The sequence below is a fragment of the Amblyomma americanum genome, chromosome 1 (assembly GCF_052857255.1).
Source record: "Amblyomma americanum isolate KBUSLIRL-KWMA chromosome 1, ASM5285725v1, whole genome shotgun sequence".
NCBI classification, from domain to species: domain Eukaryota; kingdom Metazoa; phylum Arthropoda; class Arachnida; order Ixodida; family Ixodidae; genus Amblyomma; species Amblyomma americanum.
This window is the reverse complement of record NC_135497.1, coordinates 128,174,991-128,199,552: the sequence shown is the minus strand read 5'-3', so window position 1 is coordinate 128,199,552 and position 24,562 is coordinate 128,174,991. Positions and strand designations below refer to the sequence as shown.

The 24,562-nt window shown below is 44.3% G+C and overlaps 2 protein-coding genes across 6 annotated transcripts in view; one reads left to right on the top strand and one right to left on the bottom strand.

Moving 5' to 3' along the window:
* Positions 1-121: 121 nt before the first annotated feature.
* LOC144113653 (CCAAT/enhancer-binding protein gamma-like) lies at positions 122-4,691 on the bottom strand. Of its 4 annotated transcripts, none has more exons than XM_077646863.1 (3): positions 4,552-4,691; positions 3,965-4,090; positions 122-2,822 (listed from the first exon to the last, which is right to left on the bottom strand). In XM_077646863.1, exon 3 carries the CDS (start codon positions 2,776-2,778, stop codon positions 2,332-2,334), a length of 447 nt encoding a protein of 148 aa, XP_077502989.1. In that variant the 5' UTR covers positions 2,779-2,822; positions 3,965-4,090; positions 4,552-4,691; the 3' UTR covers positions 122-2,331. The 4 variants fall into 4 exon arrangements, with proteins under 4 accessions (XP_077502989.1, XP_077502988.1, XP_077502991.1 ...); XM_077646862.1 differs by having other exon boundaries at positions 4,542-4,677; XM_077646865.1 differs by lacking the exon at positions 3,965-4,090 and having other exon boundaries at positions 4,552-4,668.
* A 219-nt stretch (positions 4,692-4,910) lies between these two features.
* Caper (RNA-binding protein 39-like protein Caper) overlaps positions 4,911-24,562 on the top strand; it is a 63,949-nt gene continuing 44,297 nt past the window's right edge. The window contains exons 1-4 of one of the 2 annotated variants that reach the window (XM_077646866.1): positions 4,911-5,049; positions 9,095-9,153; positions 11,964-12,049; positions 18,601-18,798. In XM_077646866.1, coding sequence (XP_077502992.1) covers positions 9,103-9,153; positions 11,964-12,049; positions 18,601-18,798 — 335 coding nt within the window. In that variant the 5' untranslated portion in view covers positions 4,911-5,049; positions 9,095-9,102. Of the gene's footprint in view, positions 5,050-9,094; positions 9,154-11,440; positions 11,463-11,963; positions 12,050-18,600; positions 18,799-24,562 lie in introns of those variants that run through there. The other variant, XM_077646868.1, reaches the window with a different exon arrangement.

Below are 24,562 nucleotides of genomic sequence, written 5' to 3'. Positions count from 1 at the left end.
TCCACTCAGCCTGACTATGGTAGGTTGCAGAAGCAGCAGTATGGTCAAAACTCGAACAGGCAGATAAGTTAAATATTTATACGATGAACAGGTCAGAAGATAAATCTGGAGACAAGACAAATGCAAGTTTGATATACTTTAATAGGTCCTTAAAAAGAATATTGCCAAGTAGACACAAACAGTATAATTCCCCAGTAGGTCACTCTAGTCAAATCACCAGGCAAGACCGTGATCATGCTTTCTTGGTACTTTAGCTACTAAAACATGAAAAACAAATCATTAGCATTTTGGCTAGACTCCCAATGGCTGAAAATGCTTACATAACAAGAAATAAATACAGCAGAAGAGTGAAAAGAAAAAGATGTAACCCTGCTAAAAATGGGCCTACCAGCGGCAACAGCATATACCTGATGTACCCAGGTACCCTGGCACATACAAAAAGCAAGAAAAAATAATATAACTCTTACAAATGTGAATTTTACATCAACCTGAGTGCCTTAGCATTCACCGGGTGCCATCAGTTCCCGGCCATCTAGTACCCCAGGGTCACCCACAACACTTCAACCAATTTGACCAAATAAATGTTTATCTTTCTCTTCCTCTGCATAAACAGTCACAAACAACCACTTGTCTAGAACAATCGTAAAATTTCTACCAATTACACCAAGACATTTGTGGAATGTTTACATACATAAAAAAGGCATGCAAGGAATACTACACTGCACCATTATGCAAACTAAAAAAAAAAAGGACAGTGCTAATGTATGCTGCATTTCAAAACTATACATAACAGACATTTCCTTTGTGCAGAAGGACAAAAACTATGGTGGGGCAGCCTAAAAAGAATGTAAACAATTAAGCCCCTGCCTGTATGTGCAGAAGGACAGCAGCAACAGCTTTAAAAGCAACACTGGACATCTTGTTACAATTAGCAAGAAGAGGTAGACAAATGTAAAAATTGCACAATGGGGCACAGTTAGTCCTCTAAATGTTTCAGCAGCTCACAACTAGCTTTCCATGATCATATGTCACTTTGCATAGTTGCTAGCAAGGAAATAATTTCTTACTGCAAATAAAATTCTATATCTTCGTTAATAAAGAACAATCTCTTGAATGGTGCTCATGAAAAAGGGCAATTCTTTACAGCCCTTTGCAGAAAAGCCGACAATCACTAAGCTGACACTGTACTGTAAAAATTCACATTACAAAAGACAGTTGTCAATGTAATAATACGCAAGAAGGAACTGAATCCTTGCATAGCTTATATTAAAATGGGTAGAGAATACTTCAACTCCTTAGATTTTGTTATGAAGTTCAGTGCTAATCCACATAAAAATTACAACAGAGAGTACAGTGTTTATATAAAAAATTACTGCACAATGCACATATACACATGAAATATTTGGAACACATGATCGGAAATTATGGCAGCACTACTTTGCACTCGCACAAGTTATATGCATTATTGCAGGTGCACTGGAAAAGCTACATTGCTCTGCCAGAAAGTGCTTCTCATGTCATAAAACACAGTTATATGTCAAAAAAAGACAAACATTTGTTTAGGCATATAATACATGTTGCAAGGCTAAAAATTCAACTCCTTGTGATATATCACACAAGTGTAGAGTCATCAAAAGCAGATGCTATACAGTATACTTAGTATAATATGGCAACTCTCAATGAGTGCAAAAAAAAAAAAAAAATCTTCCAAATTCGAATTGGAAAAATCTAAACACACAGCTTGTGATGCATTGCCCCTGTGGGTCTCTAAATTATTGCAAGTCTAAGGGAGTACTCCCAAATATATTACTGAGACCTGATGAACTTTTCAAGAAACAAAGGTAATAAAAGCATACACAACAGAGCTTAAAGCTCAAATGGTAAACAAAGAAAAAATTATTAAAGGAAATAAATAGTGGCAACATGTCCAAACACACTAGCTGTACTGGAATACCCAAGAACAAATGAGAAGTGCCCAAAAACTACTGCAAATCTTTAGGTTCTGCATCTGTTGAGCATCATAATATGGGTGTCAGCATCTTGCTCCAGGTATTTCTGTTCCAAGGAACTGAAGCAATAAAGGACTGGAAACATTTCTGCTAGGGCAAAAGCACAAAAAAATGGGAAAGCACTGCTGAACCCAGGTTTTCAGTATGTAACAACTGTCCTCACCAAAATTGGCTTCACTACACATAACAGCATACAAGTAACATCAAACACATAACTGGGCTGCATCACTCAGACTGAAGTTGTGAAAACCTCAACCAGAGCTACAAGATATACCACTGTGACAGGCAGTGGCAAGATACAGAAGGTATGACACACAAGACACTAAGAGCCAACATTTTTGGAGGCAATTCCTTTGCTCTCTGAAGCTTCATCCTCGTTAAGGAAGCTTAGGTCAACGCCCTCAAGGCCTGTGCAATTGTTTCCACGGTTCCCACCTGTGGCCCCGGCATGTGCCAAGAAAAGGTCCTTTAGAAAGCTTAGCTCCTTGTTGAGGATCTTGATTTTGGCCACAAGTGCTTCATTTTCAGCCCGCAGCTGGGCAACCTTTTGTTGAGTCTCCTGGGCACGCTGCTTGGACTTGGTGCGAGATTTTTTAACAGCCAGGTTGTTGCGTGCACGGTGCATGCGGTACTCCTCACTGTCCTTGTCCATTAGCGCTGACCGTTTGCCTCGGCCCATGCTGCTGCTGCTGTCACTGCTGTTGCCACTGGCTTGCTTGCGCGGTGCCATCAATGCTTCCCACCACTCGGGGTCCCTCTTACATGGCATGCGGCCCTGCGGCACTGCCTGCCTGGGCCGAAAGCGGTGCTTCCCTGTGTAGGCAATGCACCGGACATGTCACCAAACCACCCCAGCAATCTACTCTTTTACCAATATTCTGACCAGGTTCGGCAATAAAACCTTCACTTGGAGCACTAAAAAGTAAGCCATCACATTACCACAGCAGAGTAGGATTAAATGGCCAATCCTGTGCATAACCAAAATTAAAACAATGCTGCAAACTGCAGCATTGCACGAGCAGAAGATGAAATGGGAAAACACGCAACATGCAATATTTTCACATTCCTCACAGAGGATTATCGGTAGCACTGCAGAACAGAAGCCGCGAGGAGCTGATCCTTGTTCTAGAGTTACTTCACAGTTTAACACAAAAACCTTGGCCATGAACATTTCAGTGACATTAAGCAATGACAAAAACAAACTTTACAGCCATAACTTTAAGTTTGAAAGGCATGCAACACTGCATGCACAAAAATCGTGCATGGTAATGAGACAGTTGTGGTGTAAGCCAGACATGTGGCACCCATTTCTCAGAATTTGCCTACATTATCAGCTCATTGTTACTTCCAAGTTAGAAAAGAATGCCAACCAAAAACTGAAATAACGCACGACGTTTCAGAACCTACTAAATCCTTTTCCCAACCAGGCGAACCTTTGTCGAATGTTTTCTTTTGAATTATTCTTACCTTTTCCAGCTACAACTTCATTCCAAGTTTTTGTGTCTTTCATGCAGTCTTTTGTTGTAGCGGAGAACATTAAATGCACAGAACAAGGCCAGCAGTAAATGACTGTCATTGCAATGGATTAAACTGCTAAAGCGCGGTGTCTGTCCGAAAAACACACACAAGACAACTCACACAACGTAAACAAAAGCCACAATCTGCGAAAGGTGGCAGTTCTTTCCTCTTGCTTATTCGAATGATGCAGCTCAAAACAGATTCCATGTTTAGGGGACACCTGTAGAAGACAGTCCGTGGCACTCCTGCTATTACTGACCATTCAATCCATGTGCACCACACAAACTTTTTCAACGACGAAAGAACCAAAAAACAACATAGGAGCCTCAACTTTTCCTTGTTTGCTCAAGTTGTTGACATTTGGAAGGAAACTTTTGTGCCAGGTAGCATTTAGTATTACTCTCTAACTACTGTATACATATTAAAGTGCTCCTTACTTGATTCTCAACGCTCTGAACCCGAATTGATACACCGTCGACAAGCTCGGTCCACTGATCTTGAAGCCAGGCAAAGCGATAACTGGCGACGACTTCGAAAAATCGTCACGCGATGTTCTGTCGGATCTGAAACATCGCGTTCAATAAAAACAATGCAAACTGCAGCCCGCATTACAATTTTTATCCAGTAGCCATGAGATATGAATGTTGCTTTTTTTGGTCACAACGCTAGGGTTGATAGGGTCGTTTGTTTACAACGTCCATGACGTGCTCAAAACACACGGCATAGCTCAAATCAAACGACAGCATAACATCGAGGTAGAAGACCATTGGATAATCCACAAGTACGAATGGATACTGCGCATGCAATGAATATTCGCCAGACAAATGTTATTAACGCAGCCCATTTGCGCAAATTCGCACATTCCTGGCAGCATGATGAAGTTTTGTTTACAGGGAGCTACACATGGAAATCAAGCTTGTCCGTAAAAGCGGTGACACTCACTTCAGCAACAAAGGGCAAAAAAAAAAATTTAATGCGTGTAGTCAACACATAACATTGGTAGGAATGACTTACACAAACGCACCTTCAGCTCCACGCTATGAGAGCTGAACACCTCTCATGAAGTTGCATCACAAAACGACATCGAGAAGCAAGTGTGTTCAGCCAGGAAATAAGATCCAACGGTGGCCGTTTGTAGCATTGCCTACCGAAAACAGCGGTTTTGACCTAGTTGGTGCTCACTGAATACTAAGCGTTTTCTTATTAACTTTTTGTATTATACTAATTAATAGTAAATATTAAACGCGAATTTTTATATAGAGGTTTTTGTTCGTAGGTAAAAACTTGGCACAAAGGCAATATATCCTTTTTATCATTCTCTTTCCAAAAGCCTCGTTTGTTTGTCGTTGGGGGTCGCCTTTGTTGGCAGCCCCTTCAAACACACTTTGCGCCCCGTGCCCCGTCGTCTATTTAGTAGGCGACCGCCATTTTGTTTGCTTGGTTGTGAGGTGGTATAGTCTGCCGTGTGAATTGCACTTAATTGCTATTCTGCCCATTTTCCTACAATAATCTTTTGTGGGAGGTATGAAAGAAGATCATCATTCAGTGCTTTGTGCAAGTGTGCTTTGCGTAGCGTGGTGTCTCGTAGTTGATAGGCCGGGACGTGATTTACACAGTGGCGAATTTGTAAGCGCTATTGCTTGTGCTGAGCTACCTAGTAGCATTTATTTATTTCATTGGTAAATTAAAGCGCTTAGCTTCGCTTTTAGGTGTGTAGGGAATCTAGATACGTATAACATTATAAAACTGTTGCTAGAAAACCCTGCCTGATCGAGTACCGCCTGTACGAGCGCGTTGTTTTACGAATACCTTGCTGGTGCGCGACAGCGACCTTTTTCTAGTGCTAAGAACTTGCGTTTAGTGGAGGTTTCTGGGTACAGTTTTGCAGGTTGAGCTGTATGCGCTACTGTCAGATTTGAAGCTCAGCTTTGTAGTAAAGCCGTAGCGAATACGTGTTGCCTATGTGCAGTGATTTAACTGCTGTCGTGACGCACAAGGCTTTGTTCACTGCCGGCGACGTTCGCCACGTTGTTTTTGCGGTGCACGGTGGGCAGTGCAGAGCTGTGTTTAAGTTGCAAGTTTTGTAGACTGCTTGCGAGATTGCAGTTGCTGGAGGGAGTTTGGAGTGGAGGCTAGTAGTGCAGGTGTTCTGTCCCTCTGCGCTTTCGAAAAACCATGACTAGATTTTGGCTGGTCAGAAATGTCAGGTTTTGCATTGCCGCATTCAGGGGCACTTTTGTCGGGGGTAACCACATACGAGCGCGCGATATTGTGTGAAAAGTACAGCTGTGCCGAAATTTGGGCATTTTGAACTGAACAAATTCTCTAACCTGTCTGGATTCGTGTTTAAAGCAGTGCAGTGCGACATCTCCATTTTCGAGAATTGTAGGCGAATATCGGCGCGGACAGGTACTACGCACTTGCCAATTCGTCTGTGGTACCCACACGCTCGCAGGGCGCCGTTTTCACGCGATCGCACGGTCTTTAATCCTGCCTGGCTACGGAATACACCTACAGGTGCAAGTAACGCATTTATTTCAAGAATAAAAAGATCGCGCGGAATTAGCGCGCACTCAGCTGTGAGTCCCCGACAAAAGTCTGCCCTGCAAACAATTGATTTATAATAAATTTACCTATTATCTTATGCGTGCTGCTTAGAATATAAGTGTTGTGCTCGTAGGAGCTGCAGCCTCTCAAAACAATTATTTGCAGCAGCAGTGCTTGAAAGCCACTTCCAGCCAATTGTGCACAGTGATTTGGCATGAATGCACCAAATTTCGTTGTGTCCAGCATATTTGCGCATGTTAACATTATCGTTTTTGAAAACAGTACTTGCTAATCTCACTCTTGCATTGTGTTGACTTGTGGCATGTAAATTTTGCATCATTTTGTTTGTTTGTGCATATAAATAAGCATTTTCTAAGCATGCAGGCAAAGTAGTATGTGGCTGTCAATCTTCCTTCTGTTTTACATTGCTAAGCGGTATTAGTTTTTCTTGAAGCACTGAGTCATTGAATTCCATGACACTAGACCACAAACTTGCACAGCCACAATAAGTGAAGTGGTGCCAGCAAAGTTAGATGTGTGAATATCAGTGTTGGCTTGAATGTGCTGTAGGCAGCAGGAAAAATTTTTTTCTCCCTGGTATTGGCACGTCTAGCAATGGAACACTGCTTTGGATTGAATTGACAAAAAGCAAACAGGTGCTGCACACCAGCTGTGGGAGAAAGCTGGCCGTTTTGGCTCATTGCACAATGAGTGGTGCATGCCAACAGGACAAGCTGCTTTTCACTGAGGCATATAGCTCCTGGCAGCATTTTTTTAAGCAGGACAGCATTTCCCATGAAGTAAGCAATACAAGAATTGGAAGGAAAGCCAATGCCATTGCAGTAGCTGCTTTGCATGTGAAGGAAGTGGCGTTGGAATTTAAGGTGGCGCACCTCATTTCACATTCTGGCATTTCACATTCCGTCTGCCCTTGTGGGACGAACTCGTGGTGTATGACACCTCTGGCATTGAAAAAAACTATCAGCATGGTCTTTGTTTTGGCCTTCGGTTGCTGCACCTTTCTCGACACCGGAGAGCTTGTGGACCGCCATTCGGCGCTCTGCCTCTTCGTTTGAGGATCATATTGAAAACACCATGTTTCGTCTTCAGAAATGTTGCTGTCGATGAATGCAGCATCCTTCTTTGCCTTGGAGAGCAAATCAGTGCTCACTGATGCCCGCGTGTCCTTCTGGTCCTGTGTGAGGGAGTGCAGCACAAGTCTGGCATTCAGCTTTCGTTTCCCCAAGTTCTCACGCTAAATTTGGTGGCCTGTTTTACTAATGTCGAGAGCGTCTGATATCATGCGGACTGTAATGGTGCGGTCTTGCTGTACGATTTCCTTGATCCGAGCCACGTTGTTTTCATTCCATGAGGTTGAAGGGCGCTCCTGCCTTGTGTCGTCTCTTGTGCCACTCCAAAACTCGCTCCCGCGATAATGTCTCGTTGCTGTAAGCGTCACGAAGGAGCTCATACGTCTGTGTGGCTGTCTTGCCAAGCTTCACATAGAATTTTATGTTTACATGCTGTTCGAGGTGGATGTCCATCTCTCCACATTCACTCACAGTAGAAAGTGTAGATGACTAGTGACAACATATTTTTCTACATGCAGTGACATCTAGCGACTGCCACAGCAATTAACATAAATAGCTCAGGTTAGCCCGAAAAGATGGCTCTACACATACGCACCAACATTTGTTTTGAGGAATCATTTCTAGAGAAGAAAATAAATCGAGTCTCGAAAATTTACAGACAAAGGTTGTGCATAGAGGACTGAAAAGTCACACGCATGTCTAATCTGCTTTCAGCCGCCTGCTCAGGCTTACTGCTGAAGCTGCGTGCTTTGCTGCAAAATGGTGTCTGTGTCATCATGCGAATACCTTGTACTGTATTCATCCTGAACTCATTATAAAAGTGCATATGTCGTGCCACCCTTTATGAAACATGGTTTTGTGCTAGTTGTCTTCAGTTGAGCAACAAATGAATGCAGCCAAAAGGACTTTAATCGGCTTTCTTTGTTTTTAGACAGGAAAATATTTTTGCTTGTTTGTGAAGTCACACACTTGTATTTGATGCATCAACTATGTGAAACAGAAGAAACAATGTTTCATTAGGTGTGGTGCATTTTGTTTGTAATGGAAGCCGGTTTGCGCCACTGTAAAGTGCTGTGTCGATTTAAGAGAGGTTCCAAGTGCAGGTTGAAAATCACGGTTTAGGTGTGTTATTAGATCTTAATCGCTTCTGTGAGCTTATCTGTGTTGCAACCTAATTTTTCACAGTAGTAGCTTATTGCTTTCTTAGATTGGTCTTCAGAAGGCTTCAGCAGCTGTGGTTATAGGTATTTCAGTTCGCTGATGAACGGCGATTCCAGCCAGCATTCTATATTTTCTCTCTCTCCCGTTGCAATAATGGGTTTAATTGTGGTATCCAGTCTGTGTACTGGCAAAATGAAATCAATCAAGAAAGAAAAATATGAGAGATATGGGACCATTCTAAACGCAAGTCTGCAACTTGTGATGGAAATGCAGGAAGTTGCTTTAGATTTAAAATAGTCTTAAGGAAAATTTATTTTTTAGGGAGCTGATTGTTACAAGGAATGCAACTGATGTGTGTGTATGGCATCATTATGAAAGAACAAAGCTATGGGGTGCCCTGAGCAAGCTTCTGTCAAAGTTGCCATTTTTTTTTTTTGTCAGAGGCTTGTGCTTAGCGTTATGTAGCTTGTGCAGTGCTCCTGGTGCTTGGTTGGTCACGCAACATCAAGCTGCGTCTTTTGGATTTTTTAAAGTTAATTCACAGACGTACTGTTTTTTTCCTTTCTTGTAGGGAGGCTGGCCGGTAGCATTTTGTTTTTAGTAATGCAGCAACAGCTGTCTATTGCAGTGAAGGGCGTCAATGGATTGAAAAATGTAGGAGTTTGGTGTTCTGTGAATGGCTGTTTCGTGGAATCTTAAGTGTCGTGTGCATATCTGGTTGCGTGTGTACTTGAACATGCAGTGGGGTTGTATTTTTCTGTGTTTCAGGAGATATCATGGCAGATGACCTTGACGTGGAGGCCTTGCTGGAAGCACCCTATCGAAAGGTGACATTTTGTTTTCTTTTCTCTTTTTGTGATGTGTTCAAAACAACAGCCGTATGCTGGAATGCTGATATTATTGCTATTGGCTTGTAGATTTTGTTGTTTGTGCAGATAGTATGTGTGCTATGCTGCTGAGCTTATATATTGATGTATTCAGCATGAAGGTGTAAGGCAGTGTTGTTGACAGCAGCAGTTTAAGTTTTCAGCTTTAAAGGGGCCCCAAAACACCTTTTATCATAATTGCAACACCTGTTTGGTATGGTGCCCTGTGTTGAATATCTTACAGCTAGTGTTTAATGGGGACTGCTTGTATTATTGTAGTTAACAAATAAAAAAAATTTCCCTTAGCACTCCCCAAGGCTTTCCCCTCTTCCCATTCTTCCTGTACTTGAAGCTATGTAAGCACTGCTAGATGCTTGCAGTGCTGTCTGGTGACTAAAACAGCTTTTTTTGCGAGCTGATCACTACTAGTTAGGCAGTCAACTCATTACATTCTACTGGCTCACTTAGTGTGCCGCTCTTGTCCTATTGGCACCTCTCATTTGTAATATGGAAGGAAGTTGCGATCTGCTGGTGTGACATGATAGCATTGTTAGAGTACCATTTGATTTGAGGAGAGGAAGGTTGAAACAGGTGTTGACAACTGTAACAGAAGTTTGAGTGAAATTTTAAAGTGTGAAGGGGCTATATATTATAGGCCGGATGTTAACATTTCATATTAATATTAGGTTTATTTACCACATTCAAAAGGTGTTTCAGGGCCTCTTTAATACATGTGAAGCATATAAAGCCAGTTGTTGCCAAGATGTGTTGTCATTAATGCCTAGATTGCAGCAAATTTTTGTCAGAAAGGTAATTATTCTTAATTTGCTTGCTTTTTGAAATTGACGCTGGGGCATCGCCTCTACATAATGTGTCCACTTTGTGTCTTATAGACCCCCCACACTAGACACCAGCACTTCTTCCCTAGCTACCATTGGGACACTGCAAGAAGGTAGTAACCTCTGAAGGGCATCATCACTTGACCTGTTCTTTTTCTTTTTTATTTTGCTTTGCTGTAAGAGTATTTTGTAGCTCTTTTAGAATAAGAGTGCTTATCGTATTTTTGTTGCGTGCATTCTGTTAACTATATATAGAGTAGACAGTAATAATAATGTCAGGCAGTATTTATGCAGATAATGAACTGTGTGGTCCTTGAATGGGAAAGCACAAGCCTTGTCTGTATTTTTCCTTAACTCCTGCTATGCTTCATTTTGTCATAGTTTAATGCAAGGATTATTTCCTTGTTATCAGGCAGTGTGAGGCTTTGTGGAACGCCAATTGCACAGCCGACTTCAGTGAGGGTCTCGCTTCTGAAATGGTGTACCATTCCTCTTGTCTCAGGGATGGCTGGGAAAAGATGGCTGCCGCCCCTCCCCCACGTTTGAAACTTCAGCGAAGCCATTTTCCTTGGAGGCTGATTTCTCGCAAAACAAAATGAAAGCATATGTGAAAAAAGACGCTCGCGACTTTTTCTCCCATGGAGATTCTTCTTTTTCCCTCTAGGCCAATCCAAGAACAGATGTTTTTTTCTCTTCCGTGTAAGTGTGCTTGGATGTGTATGGACCAAAAGTGTACCTGTGTGTGAAGTGCTTGCAAGCTAGGCTTCCTTGTGCTACAAGTTTTTAGCCATAGTGCAGACAGCTGTGGTAAAAATCTGCTGCCACTGATGAGGTGTGGTTAAATGCGCAAATGCTGAGGTGCAGCTGTACCAGAAAGTATGCGGACAAGGCACTTAAGTGCAGCCACACTGACTGACTGTATGTGGGGAATAAGGGAACAAATATTTGTAAGTTCATAACTGTGTGTGTCTTCTTTTTTTTTGTTCTCAACAGCGTCAAATTCAAAGTGTCCATTTGTTAAGATGATGGCACAATGCGTGTTAAATTTTCTTTTAGGTTACAAAGCTCTATTTTTTTTTAATAAATGTGGTTTTATTGTTATTTTTTACACTCGACATGATGTAAGTAGTGGTGGCACTGTTTTTTTTATGTTGTACTGTATCTGTTGCTTGTACGTAGCCTCAACTATTTTCTAAAGTGTGAGATTACCTGCAGAAATAAAAAGGCGCACAAAAGTGAAACGAAGCTGATTCATTGTGCCATTGCAGCCAGCTGCATTTTGTTTCATCAGGTTACATAGCAAATGCCTATGTATGGAGTTAAACATAGCTGCAGATTCTGTGTTCGGAGTGAATGTGTATGGATGGAGCATGGATGACACGAAAGGGTGTGGCCCCATTTCTTTGCAGGTATCCCAGGACGATGTATCAGGTAACATTGAAATTGCAGTTTTTGTATTAATCTTTTTTTTTTTAGCTGGTACTGCATTGTGTTTCATTCTTGAACATCTGATGCAGGGCTGAGCTGAGTGGTGATGCTGCAAGTTGGTTACAGTCGGGGATTTTGGCTTGTATTGCTCCTTGCTGATCTTGCCCCTAGCCTCCCTTCCCCTTGCTCCTTTCTCACCATGTCATTAGGGAAGGGCTTGCTTACTTGTGGCCTGTGGAGGAAAGAAGGAAGATGGGCCTCACAGTGTTATGTGGGAGTCCCTCAGCTTTAGACTGGTGGTGGGGAGCCCCTTTTCTTTGCCCCTTATAACTAAGTTCTTGCTCATTTTGTGCTCTTCCCCCCTTTTTTGCCCTCATCCCTCACCTTTCGCTGTTGAACACCGTACACATCACCGGCCCTGACGAATCGACCTGTGGCCTGGCGGATACGGCGGGTGTCTTGGTGCTGCTTTTTTGATCCTCTCCGCGCTCAAAATCTCAACAGGAGGAGGTGAATGGCGCAGGGAGCCTTCAGCAAGCAGGTTCATCGCAGGAGGGAGCAAAGGGCTCGGCAGACAAGGAGAACAGGCAGTGAGTCCATTCTTACAGTGCTGTGTGCACTATTTCTCTAGTTCACAAGTACGGCAGCTGCCTTCTTGTGAATTTTCTGTGTATTGCACGCACTGTAAAAATAAAGCTTATTAGCCCATTAACATCAAGTCAATGAATGCCAATCAGTGGTGTGGAGCTCTGTCCTATTGTGTTATGTTACTTGTAACTGGCTGCATTGTCATAACAATCAGCTGTGAAAGCCCTTGATGCCACTCCCTATTGTGTGGTAACCATTGGTGGGTCCCAGTGGCTAGTCAATTTTGATATTTCTTGCAAGTCACTTTTAGTAATAGCCAAACATGCTATCGATGCATGTCTGTGAAGTGTGAGTTAACTGGCTCGCACAGACGTCATGGCGGCCATCCATGTTGGTGGACCAGGACCACTGTGAAAGTAAGTTGTGAATTGTAGGGTTTAGTGTCCTGAAGCGACACATTGGCTATGAGGGACACTGTCATGGAGGGCTTTGAATTAATTTAGTATGCCTGGGGTTCTATGAAGTACGTTGGCATATATTGCACATGGCATGGGTGCCTTTAGCATTTTGCCTCTTTGGAAATGCAGCTGCTATGTCTGGGATTGAACACAGGTCCTCTGGCTCGGTAACAGAGTGCCCTAACCACTGAGCCGCTGCGGCATGTCACTGTGAAAGCGCATGCTTATCTAATTACCTTATGGCCACCCGCTGTGAGGTGCAGGTGCACCATGGAATCTATGCATGGTCCACCATCATGACTGATATTATGAGCCTGCCATGTGCGTAAAACCTCGTTAATCTGGACTTCGATGGGCTGTAAAAAGGTCTGAATTATGTGAAGGTAATCCCTCCTCCCAGAAAAAAAAATAATTGCCAGGACCCATTTGCATCATAGTTAATTTATTTGGCGAAAACAGAGAGTGGTGTTTGTCTGCTTTTTAGGTGAAAACTGTGTGGCAACTGCGATTTTTCAGAATAACAACAGATGCATTTACTGCGTGCATACTTTTGGGATTATTAGCGTGCAACTCTTATATATTGGTGAGGGTATTCTTGACAGTGCAATGCGGTAGCAGTGGAGCCTCGTTGCTTGTGAAGAGGCACCACCACACAAACTGCGGACAGTGTGCGACGAGCACGCAGTTTCGCCGCAACAAAATAAAGTACCATGTGGACAGAACCAAGGGAAACATGTAGGTGCCGGCACGGCGAGATGTCTTTTGGTGAGAAAATTAAAAGGCCAGGGATGCCCACATTGGCATCCAAAAGTGCGCAAAACAGTACTCAGCTGGCTGTGTGATGAATGGTTGGGCCGTCATCACCATTCTATGGAGCGAAACTCTGAAAACGGGAACTGAAACTATGCGGCCGCAAGATTTTTCGGCACCGGGGTTCACCGAACATCATCACGCCTGCCATTGCCCGACGTCAGAGGTGCACCGGCACCTTTCTGGCACGATGTTTCACGTTACTTGGGATAGTAGCATGATTGCTCGTTATGTCAATCATACCGAGACACGGCCTCCGGTCGGAAGCGTGTCTTAACTAACTCGTGTGATTCTGGCAGCGTCCGAATTATCAAGTGTCAGTGCCGTAGGCTTACATGGGCGTTAGCCGGGACCATGTCGGCAGTCCTAATTACCTGGATTTCCTAATTAGAAGGGATCTAATTAACGAGGTTTCACTCTAGTTAAAAGTGTGTCCAATGAATCCATCTCATGCCCATGTACTTAAGTTTGGCTTTGGCTTTCAAGTTTTTTACTTGCAGGGGCAGACTTACGGGTCACTCATGCAGGGGGCATTGGGAATGGGGGGGCAAGGGGAGGGTCCATTTGAGCTATGTATTCCTATGAATTTCTTGGACTTCCTTCGTCCAAAGAATGGGGCTCAGCATAGTTGCATGCAGCATTTTTTTGAAATCATTCGTAAATTATGTGGTTCACGCAGAGCTTTTAAATCTGTCTAGTACTCACAAAACCACCTCTGCAGTTTTGTTGCATTGGAATATGACAATAAAAATCATTTCAGGAGGACAACTTCAACTTTTATTCTTTGTAAAAATCGATTCCATAGCTGTTTCAGGCTATGTCGATGTTAGTCCTGCAGCAAAAGACACATTTATTGCCTAGAAAATTGGGCTCAAAATTCTTGCTGTGACTGGGCTCAAGCTCATCATGTTCATACTGAAAAACTCTCTGATCACCATTTGGAATTGAACAATGATGTGTCCTAGCTTTGGGTATTGCACAAAAATCCTTGATGCACCAGAATTTTCTTACGAAAATGACCAGTGGTGGCCACACTAGTATTTCATTTCTTGGCCTTTTCTAGCATATAAAAGCTCTGTTTTCAGTGAAAGTAGTGTCTGGCATCAAAATGTCGTTATCTGCTGATGCAAGGCAACTTAGTTTGTTCTCAGTGCCCCTTTGATTTACAGGAAAACAAGAGGCATTTCCTTGTCACAGAGGGGCAGAATGTGGGCAGAGCTTCACTGTAGACTTAAGTTGTATACAAAAACTAACAGCATAAATTGTTTTTGTTAGTAATCAGTTCAGGACCATATTTCGATTGGTGATTGGTTGCTGATTAGCAAAATGACAGAGACCAATTGGTCAGAAGGACTGGCTTTGTGCCTCAATGTGATGGATATGTTATGGCCAGTACTGTGAAACGAGTTGGGGATATACAGTCAAGTATGCATATCCTCTTCAGGCGCCAATTAAATCTGAAAGGAAAAATCTTCTTTTGAATAAATGATCAGTAGACTAAGAAGAAGTGATGTGCAAAAAATTGCGCAAAAATATTCATATTTAAGCATATATTATTTGCATCCACGTTTGTGGACATGGCGCCTAACATGAACGTAAACACTGCTACATTTGCTTGCCTTTTCTAACTGGTCGTTAGACATGAATAAATGTTTAGATGTGAGAATATGCGCTTCAGGGAATTATTCTGTAGGTCATGACTTATAGAACAGATAAAAGCAGTCATTCTGTGATGACAGGCAGAGGAATATTTGTTATTCCGGGCCCCGAACGTGGCTTTTAGATGTGCAGCCTTCACATCGGCACTGTTGTGTAATTAACGTGTTCTGAAGCTGGGGCCAATGGTTGCTTCCATCATAAGTAATGCTCAAGTCCGGCTGCATCGAAGGGCTCTCGAGTGATCCGAGCACAGGTGGAAAGAGAGAGAGATAGCATCTTGCGGCATGTTTTCCACATGGTTTTTGCAAAAATGAAAAATCATTTTTAAAGGTCATTGTTTGCTCAATTTATGTCAGAGGCCTGAAACAAACTGTCCCCTCGCTCTACCAATGTGCTGATTGTTGTTTTGTAGTCGTGGAGCTGAGCGGCCAGCTCTGAACTGACCATGGTGTGAGAACACGGGTTCCCCTTTTTCATCCCCTCTTGTGTAGTGCTGCCACTTTGTATTTTTCTCCGTCTCGGGTTTCGTACAAAATGTAATGATTTTCACAATTTTCAAAACGATAGAGAAAAAATGTTCTGGCCGCCACTGAAAATGGTTGCTTCCTTCGGATTCATGCGCTCTACTATCAAGCACAGGTGGCCTCGGACCCTGTTTTGAATACTGGCAGGGGGCCTAAGACCCTCCTAGATCTCCATGACTATAAGCACTGGTCATGGTGCGCTGTGTTTGTCGGCAGCGGCTCAGCTAACTGGCGGTTCTTTGCGAAAATGTGCTTGTCTTCATTGCTCGATCGGCCACACTTCTTTGGAAGTGCTTCTCCATCGGCTATTTTAATAAAAAATGCTTCAGCGCTAAAGTCTTCCAACATTCTCTTTGTACAAGCATAGTTTTCAACGCCCGTAAGGAGTAAGCCCATTTCGTACCATACGTGCACAAAAAAAAAAAAAACTGCGCATTCTGGGGAGAACACGCCACTTTGATATTTTCGGCATTGAGGCGCCATGTCCACATTTGTGGACGCGCCACTTTGAACGTCCACCACAGCACTTCTGGTTCGTCTATGAGGATGAAAATTGGTGCGCCGTTTCTCATTAACCCATCGACACATTCTGAGCCCCAAATTGCATCATTAGCGACTTTTTTTAAGATAGAATGCAAAAAGTAAAGGTATTTACTCGTCCTTCCGAAAAACGACGTGATACACGTGTTCTTTTTTTTTATACAAACATATTTCGCTCTAGCTGCAAAAGATGGCTCCACAAACTTGACAGGGAGGTTCAAAATGGTAAGAGCGTTATTCAAAGAAGGCAAATCCAAAGAAGGCAGTTTGTCTTGCATGCGAAAATATGAGGAGGCCTAGGCCACATATCAGCGCCTGAAGGGGATATATCGAGCTCGTAAAAAAACGGGAATTAGTTCTATTCTATATCATTGCTATTTTATTTCCAAGTGGAGGCAAATCCATCTAGGAGGGTAGTAAGTGGTTTTGTGGTGAGTGCACGAATGTGTTGACCAACTTTGGTGGCAGTGCAAACTATCGTGCGTGCTGACGCCAGCAGCTGTGTGCACTATGATACAATCACACAAGACCCTCAGCCATCTGCGTATATCCGAGATTTTCAACGTCACTGATTCAAAGCCATTGCTAGCGATGATTCAACCAAGCGTACGCCTCGTTGAAACTGCATCATGGGAGTGAATATTGCGCTTTTAGCAGTCCATATTAACAAGTGGATATCCGGAAAAAATAGCACATTCACACCTCAGTTTTTATAGTGTGTATTGCATTGCATAAATGCGCATAACATGCTTGGGCGATCGCACAACATTAAAGGAAAACTGTGCTTGGGACCTTGCAACAGCTCCACGGCCAAGAGAGCTTTCTAGCCCTTCTAAAAGCAGTTGAACTTGAGAAAAATCAAGTGAACATTTAGGAAAGTAAACAGTAATCAGCTTAAATTTCTTTGAGTCCACTTAGTTCACCACGATTTGCCAGTATATTAACGAATGAACTTCTTCGCGACTGGACTACATGATTGGTCAAAAAAGGCCTAGGCTGGCTGAAAAAATTTGCGTCCTCTATTATGTTGTTGAAGTACAGGTCGATATGTTCTAGTTCGACCGACTATGCGCTATCGGAGAGTTAGTAAATGCACAGAATTGACTAATTTTGATCAGAGAGAACAAACACTGATCCGTAACCTAGTTTGAATGCAAATCACCTGTAAAGCTTTGTGAAAATCAGCGTAGAAAGTGAAATATATGCACTGGTCAGCGTGCTGACACGATACCTCGCGTGACATTTGGTGTCATTAAAACATTGGCACAGAGTCTAAAAAAAAAAAAGCGAGATAATGAATCATACCTGGTTCCCGCACGTATCATACTGTCCTTGCAGAGCGGACATCGTAGCGCAATAGTGCTTCGGCATTTCACATTTCAAATGGAGCGCAACTGTTTCAACTCGACGCTGGCAACGTTTTTTTTTTCTACCAAATCAAGGTGGCGGGCCTAGTTCTTGGAGTGCCAAGAGATAGCGCTGTGCATTTCACATATCGCGGTCCATTTCGCATGTCGGTGGCTAAAATCAACGATGAGTAAAATTTTACAAGTCATGGCTAGGTGGCTTGAACCACCACCCGATTTAAAGGGTTCAGCGTTATCCATTCATCTATCATCTATTGCAATACAGTAGAATCTCGGTGATACGAATCTCATGGGGTCGCAAAAGATTCGTATCATCCGAACGAACAAAATTCGTGGGCAGAAGGTTGAAAAATGCATTCACACAGATCTGTTTACGACTGACGGGATTTAGCTCACTATTCGCGGTGCATACTGCCCGATTAGCGATCGCGACTGGCGATGTGTGGGCCGTGCACCGCCGCTCAGTGCGCATGATGCGTACCGCGCGATTAGCGATCGCGACTTTGGCGATGTCCGGGCCATGCACCGTCGCTCAGTGCACGCGGTGCGTACCCCGCTATTAGCGATCGCGACGTTGGCGATGTGTGGGAAGCGCTTAGTGCTCGAGAGTGCGGTCGCGGCTCGCGCGTTGGTATCATCCATAGAGGTGAGGGAGAGAGTTCGGAGCATCCGAAATTCCGTACGTCGTATGCAGTGCACTCTGACCAGGGAATTTCGTGAATTCGTATCGTTGTGAAATTCGTGTCAACCGGGTTCGTATCACCGAGATTCTACTGTACTTGTTTTACCAAGTGCTTCTGAAAAACCGCTTTGCAAGAATACATTGCAACACCAGTTCTACCGCATTCATGCACTGACATCAACCCTGATAACACGATTGTAACATCCCCATCACAAAAAGCACTTAGCTAGCGAGTCTCCATGCAGGACGCACTGTTGCCCTACGATTGCATCAGCATATTTTGAGTGCAAATATTTCATGCCTGAAGTGGTGGTGCTGTGCCACAATAAACTTCGGCTGGCTCAATAGTAGCCAGGCATGGACTTGGTGTTGCGCAGCAAAATGTCAGTTGCAGGGACATATTGAGCTTTGAAGGGGAATGAGTAGTCAGAGATGTTACTGTTGATGATTGGTGGACAGTGTATGAACTTGTTCTGCATATATCATCTCTGAGGTGTTATTTGGTGTGTTCAGTGGCAGCAGCAGTAGCAGCAAGAAGAGGCGCAGTCGGAGCCGCAGCCGGAGTCGAGGTCGTGGTCGTCACCGGAGCCGAAGTCGCGGCAGGGACAAGCGCCGTTCCAGATCGCGATCCCGGGAACGAAGAAGGCGGCATTCACGTAGTCCTGGCCGTCGGCGAGGGCCACCCTTGCCTCCTAGGCCTCCTCGAAGCAGGTCAGTTTCTGCTTAATTCTTGCTCAAGTACATTGTCTGGAAATGGATGCGCTTCTTGTTGCATGCAGTAAAACCTCGTTAGTTCGGAGTTCTAGGGAGTGGAAAGAACTCCGGATTATCTGAATGTCAAATTATAGAATGGCCTCTAAAAAAACTGTCAAAAACTGTTTTTTGTGAAAGTAAAATTTATTTGGTGGAAACCTGGGCAACAGTTATTGCCAAGGCCCTTAACTTTCTGCCTTTGAAAATTACAAATTCCTCAATTGCTTAATAAAGGATCATGAAATTCCACGGAAAGCATAAGACATTAGCATAAAGAAATGCACTCGCAAATTTATATTTGAGTGCAAGCTTCGCTTGCTGCGCAGGTCCATCTTCTAAAATTGATGGCTGTTGTAACTCAGCATCAAGTAATGTTTTACGTTACCTTCATTCCAAGAATGATGCTTGTTTGATGCAAAATCTCCATAATGACTGCAGTCTCTGGAAGAGAGTGTTGGGTTCACTTCTTCCATTCCAGCCAAGAAGGACAGGGCACCAAACTCACCTTGTTTGTCTTGCTTTGAAAGAAACTGTGTGAAGTATCTATCACTAGATTTCAGTTCTTGAGCAATTTTCAGGTACACTTGCCACTCAGCAGCTACGACTGGCAATTATCGACTAAGTCCAGGCACGACTGCAAATTCCAACCTTTTTTTTTTTTTTTGGTAGCAGCAGATATTCCTTCGGCTGTGGTTGACCTGAACGGTGTGGAATTTAGTTATAATCGTGTCATATTTACAGTAATCCTTCGTTATAACGAAGTCAGTGGGACGGCTGAAAAATTCGTTACGAGTGGTAATTCGATATAAGCGACCACCCGAGAAAAGCTAAACCAGTCGAGCTTTATATACACTGCAACTGCAAGGAAGTCAAAATACAATGGAACCCCGATAATGCGACTTTCTCGGGACTGCGAAAAAGCGTAAAATGCGGGCATTGTAAAATCCGAACATAAATTCTTCCTATAAAAATACAACTTTTTTCGCGCGACGAATTTATGAGAAACTTCAATGTAAACTACTAGCATACCCTGCTGGGCTTGGAAACCGAAATTACCAAAAAAGTAAATGCGATAAGAATTAATGCTGCAGTACAGGTACCAATCATGCTTTATTCAAACGAACCTTTACGGCACTCCATTGCCCACTGCCACGATTCCCGCCAGCCGGCTCGAACTTTAAAAAAAAGTCGTTTAGTTTCTTTTGGACCTTGTTTGATCCATGAACCAAGAGCTTTCGCTCGAGTTGGGCAACATCCAAAAGGAGGTCCTCTGTGGCGTCGCGTGAACAGATGAAGTTCCGGATGCCGTCTATGTGCCGTAGCACCTCGGCGAATGTGGTAGGCATAGGCACGTCATCTGTGGTGTCGTCGTTGTCCTCGTCCTATGTCGCAGTGGTGTCGGCACTAGCAAAGCCTCCTCTGTGGCATCATCCAGCGACACCTCGCCGCAGATCGCAACGCTGTCGTCGGCCTCCACGTACTCGGCGAAGGTCGTGGTGAGGTTTAAACCCTCGAAATTGTCGTCGGCGAAGCCTGCATTGGCCACAAGTGGCATCAGGGTTGTTGCGTCCCCAGCAGAGGAGGCAGTCTCTCGCTTAAAGCCACAGTGTTTGAATGAGTTTGCGATTGTGCTTTGTGACACTGCGTTCCACGAACTGGCAATAAAATGCATGGTGTCAAGCACAGTGATCTTTTTTTCCGACTCGCTGCGCTCCATAGCCGCCAGCCGACACTGCACTAATAGCTTCCGGTGCCCTTGCTTGACGCACAAATGATGCCGGCATCCAGCGGCTGCAGCCGGCTTGTGCAGTTTGGCAGAAAAAAAAAACAACCTTTATGTTCCTTAGGCTGGACGTATCGGGTGGGTGGCACGGTGCGTTGTACACGAAGAGCAATATTTTCCTTGCCTTAGAACCCGTTTTGTTATCCAACTGCTGAAGGGCTGAAGGGCAGTGTATGCCATGGTGGAAAGAACAGCAAAGTGGTTTTGGTTTTTAGGGAAAGGAAATGGCACAGTATCTGCCTCACATATCGGTGGACACCTGAACCGCACTGTAAGGGAAGGGATAAAAAATAGAGTGAAAGAAGAAAGGAAGAAAGGGGTGCCATAGTGGAGGGCTCCGGAATACCGTATTTATACGATTGTAAGTCAACCTATTTTTCAAAATTTGTAAATCCGAAGGGGGGGGAGGGGGGGTCGACTTTATATCGAAACCAAAGCATAACACCATAAATAAAGGCATGATAAACGAGATATCAGGCATGCTACACCATGGTTGCATTTTTGCTGCACGGCTTCGTCGCATCGCTCTTAGTGCTGGCCTTGAGCAGCTGCTATGTCAGCGTGCAGAACCGGCAACCCCACCCCGCACGAGGCGGCCGATGTTGGCTGTACGTAATGTAGATAAGGAGCAAACCGGTACCAGCGCACTCCCCACACGTGGCCGCAGATTGCGTCTGCTGATAAAGTGGTGGCGGCCGGATAATGCATTCGCATTCTACTCTTAATAGGCGTCATCCAAATTTATTTTTCTTTACTTTCAAGCGCGCACTCAGCGCTCAAGGGTGCGTCGATAGTTGATAGTCGATAGTTGTGCCAAGCCGCCCGTAATTCGAATTATCGTAGCGGAACCGACTCGCTTTGGAATTAACGGGCTTTTTTACACACAGATCTCTATGGAGCTTGGCCGGACCAAGTAGTGTAGTTTGAATAATCGAGGTTCGAATTATCGAGCTTTCACTGTAGTCAGCTTTTGTATTGTTTACACCCCTTCCTTGCCAAGAATACGAGCAAAGGTTTGCTGACTCCTTTTATGTACAGAACGTGTAGTGTTGGCGAGCAGCACAACCGAGGCAACAGCACACACAGCAATACGTACCATGCGAGGCTACTTTTATTCAAGCATGCACTCATAAATATACAGGCCAGTCAATGCTCTTGTCATGGCACATAGTCACGAAACCTGGTTGGTGGTCTTCGGTCTCTTGTGTACCAACGAAATGGTGGTGGCTGACTAGCAGGTCTAGCGCCAACAATGGAAGCATTATCACCACCATCGTCACCATCACCTGAAGCATGGCTCTCATGTTGTGGACTCTGACTGTAACAGATTTGATGGTGTAGACTGAGGTAGCTCAGAAGACAGTGAAATTCTGCCAAGTGTCCGTGGACACTTAGCGACGAACGAAGAGGCTTGTGACCCATGCAAAGGTGCGGTTTGGTAGCTGCTGTCATCCCATTGGGCCACATGCTGTGGCGATGCTTCCTTCAGCACCACAGTGAACTGCAAGGCGTTCCAGGTTCGACCGTCTTCCAGGCAGAAGGACCAGCGTCCTATCCGCTTGGGAGTCTTCAGTGGTGGTCCAAAACTGGGAGTGCTTGTCTGACCAGGAACTGGATTCTTGACCTTCAAATGCTTTCCAGCTTGAAACTTTGTACTCGGGCTGTTTATAATCAGCATAACCTTATTTTTGCGTTGGCACTCTTTAACCCTCTTCCGAAGTGAGCACACCTCCTGAGCGGGGTCTGTGAAGAAGTTGGTGGTGGGATGACCGATGACGTTCAAGGATGTCGTTATGTACAGGCCGTGTAGAAGCACTACCGGAGAGAGTCCATTGGTACTGTGAGAAGTGGCTCTAGATTTCCATGTACTCCGACTGTGTTCTTTACTAGGTGTTGCTCCAACATAGTCAACTGAATGTATGATCTGAGCACGTGGTTAAACCTTTCAAACCTGGCCATTTGCTTGGGGGTAATACACAGCCGAAAAGCTGTGCTTGATTCCTTGAAGAAAGGACTCGGATGCTCAGGATGTAAACTGCGGTCCATGATCTGAAGGTAGCCTTCCCATGCAAATATTGACAGGAGGAAGTCCACCATAGTACGGGATGACACCTCCCTGCAGAAAGCAACTAATGGCCAGTTGGAAGTGCTGGCAGTCACTTTCCAAGACGAACAGTTGCGGGCGCGCTTGAATCAGAAACTACCGTACCGTTTGCTGTTTAGTTTTCCGCTAGTCAGCCGATCTGCGCACGAGGACGCCATTTTGTCACCCGTTATCTCCTTTGCCTCTCGCTGCTGGCTTCACGATGTATCATCGCACGTTTTTTGCTTTGAGTTGTGCACGCGCCTTCACGTTATCCCGCAGGGAACTACATAACATGGGATGGGTTGGGAGGGGGTATGCGTCTTATATTCGGAGTTTTCTTTTCTTCTTTTTGCCCTGCGAGGCGTGCGAGATGGGGGTTCTACATATAGGCTGCAGTATAGTAGCCGACGGGTAATTCGGACTCCAATAATTCGGACTTGTAGGATATTTCGAACTTCGATGAGGCACCGTCAGTCACGCCATAGAAGCGCATACATATTCGCGACGGATATTTCGGACTTTAAAAGTTTGAAAGTTCTATTTTTCGGACTAATTTCAGTCGCCTGCGGGCCAAAATCTGCCTTCTGATTGGCTTTTCGCCGGCACAAAAGGCGCCATCTTGGATTGAGGTGGATTTGCTCTGCAGTTGGATTGGCTTGACATACTTTCGGTACCTCATTTTTGCCAGTAGAGGTCCCTGCGATCTCTCAACACTTCGAGGTGGTAGTCGTATTGTCATCGCCGTCAACTTGCTTTTGTCGCCAACGTTGTTGCGGGCAGTTATCGCTTGTCTCAGAGGTTGAAAATTGGTTGTTGGGGCTCGGCAGACACTTGAACCGTGCATTAAGGGAAGGGATAAAGGAGGGACTGAGAGAAGAAAGGAAGGAAAAGGTGCCCTAGTGGAGGGCTTTGGAATAATTTAAACCACCAGGAGGTCTTTAACCTGCTGACATCACACAGCACACGGGCGCCTTTGCGTTTCGCCTCCATCGAAACTTGGCCGCCGCGGTCTGGTTCAAACCTGGCCACTCCGGATCAGTAGCCGAGCTCCTTAACAACTGAGCTACCGCGGCGGGTCTCATACGTTCGTCATTCGCTGTTTCGTCACTTGGATTTCTCCAACCGAGTGGCGCTCAGTCTTCACGAAGTTACATCCGTTCGCAGTTTTGCGATTGCCTCCGGCGGTTCCATCGCTTTGAGCGAAAATTGCCTTGTCTTTGTGTGTTTTTAACGAGCGGCGTGGTGCACACCCGGGTTGTGGACATGGCCCCGCTGATGCCGTCGGGTCTATCAAAGAAGCATGGGAAGTATTCAACTAAATGCCATGAGCTTGCTGTCTAGCGCGTGCAGTGAAAGCACAATTTTGGCGCAAATACAGGTGCAAATCGTTACTAGCAAGAGAAATTTTCCGCAAGGTAAAATCGGGGACTTTTTTAAGCCGATTTCTTCTCAGTAAAGTGATTTTCTTTGTACTTAAGGATTTTTTGGACTGTTCGATTATTCGGATCATTTTTCGGGTCCCTTCGAGTCCGAAAAATCGGTCGGTGACTGTATACCGTATATATTGCGCGTTATGACCTTTGGGTAGCTTTTTGAGACGTGTTCTGAAAACTTTCGCATAATTTCCACACTCCCTTTTTGAAGCCTTAATTAGCAAATTACACGAGTAAATACTGTAATCAAATAATGATATGACAAATAGTCTGCTGATGCATGCTCAAATGGGCCCGCAGTGTTCATTGCTATCTTGCTCCAAGGTTTCTCTAAAAGGGACACTGGCTGCAGTGGAGTAGGGTAGTTCTTGGCGCTTCTGCCTGCAGCTTGACAGATTGTGCAGCAACAGATAGCAGTCT

Bases quoted from the DNA above. Each gene is read 5' to 3' on its own strand.
- LOC144113653 (XM_077646863.1), bottom strand. From the start codon at position 2,778: ATGCCATGTAAGAGGGACCCCGAGTGGTGGGAAGCATTGATGGCACCG.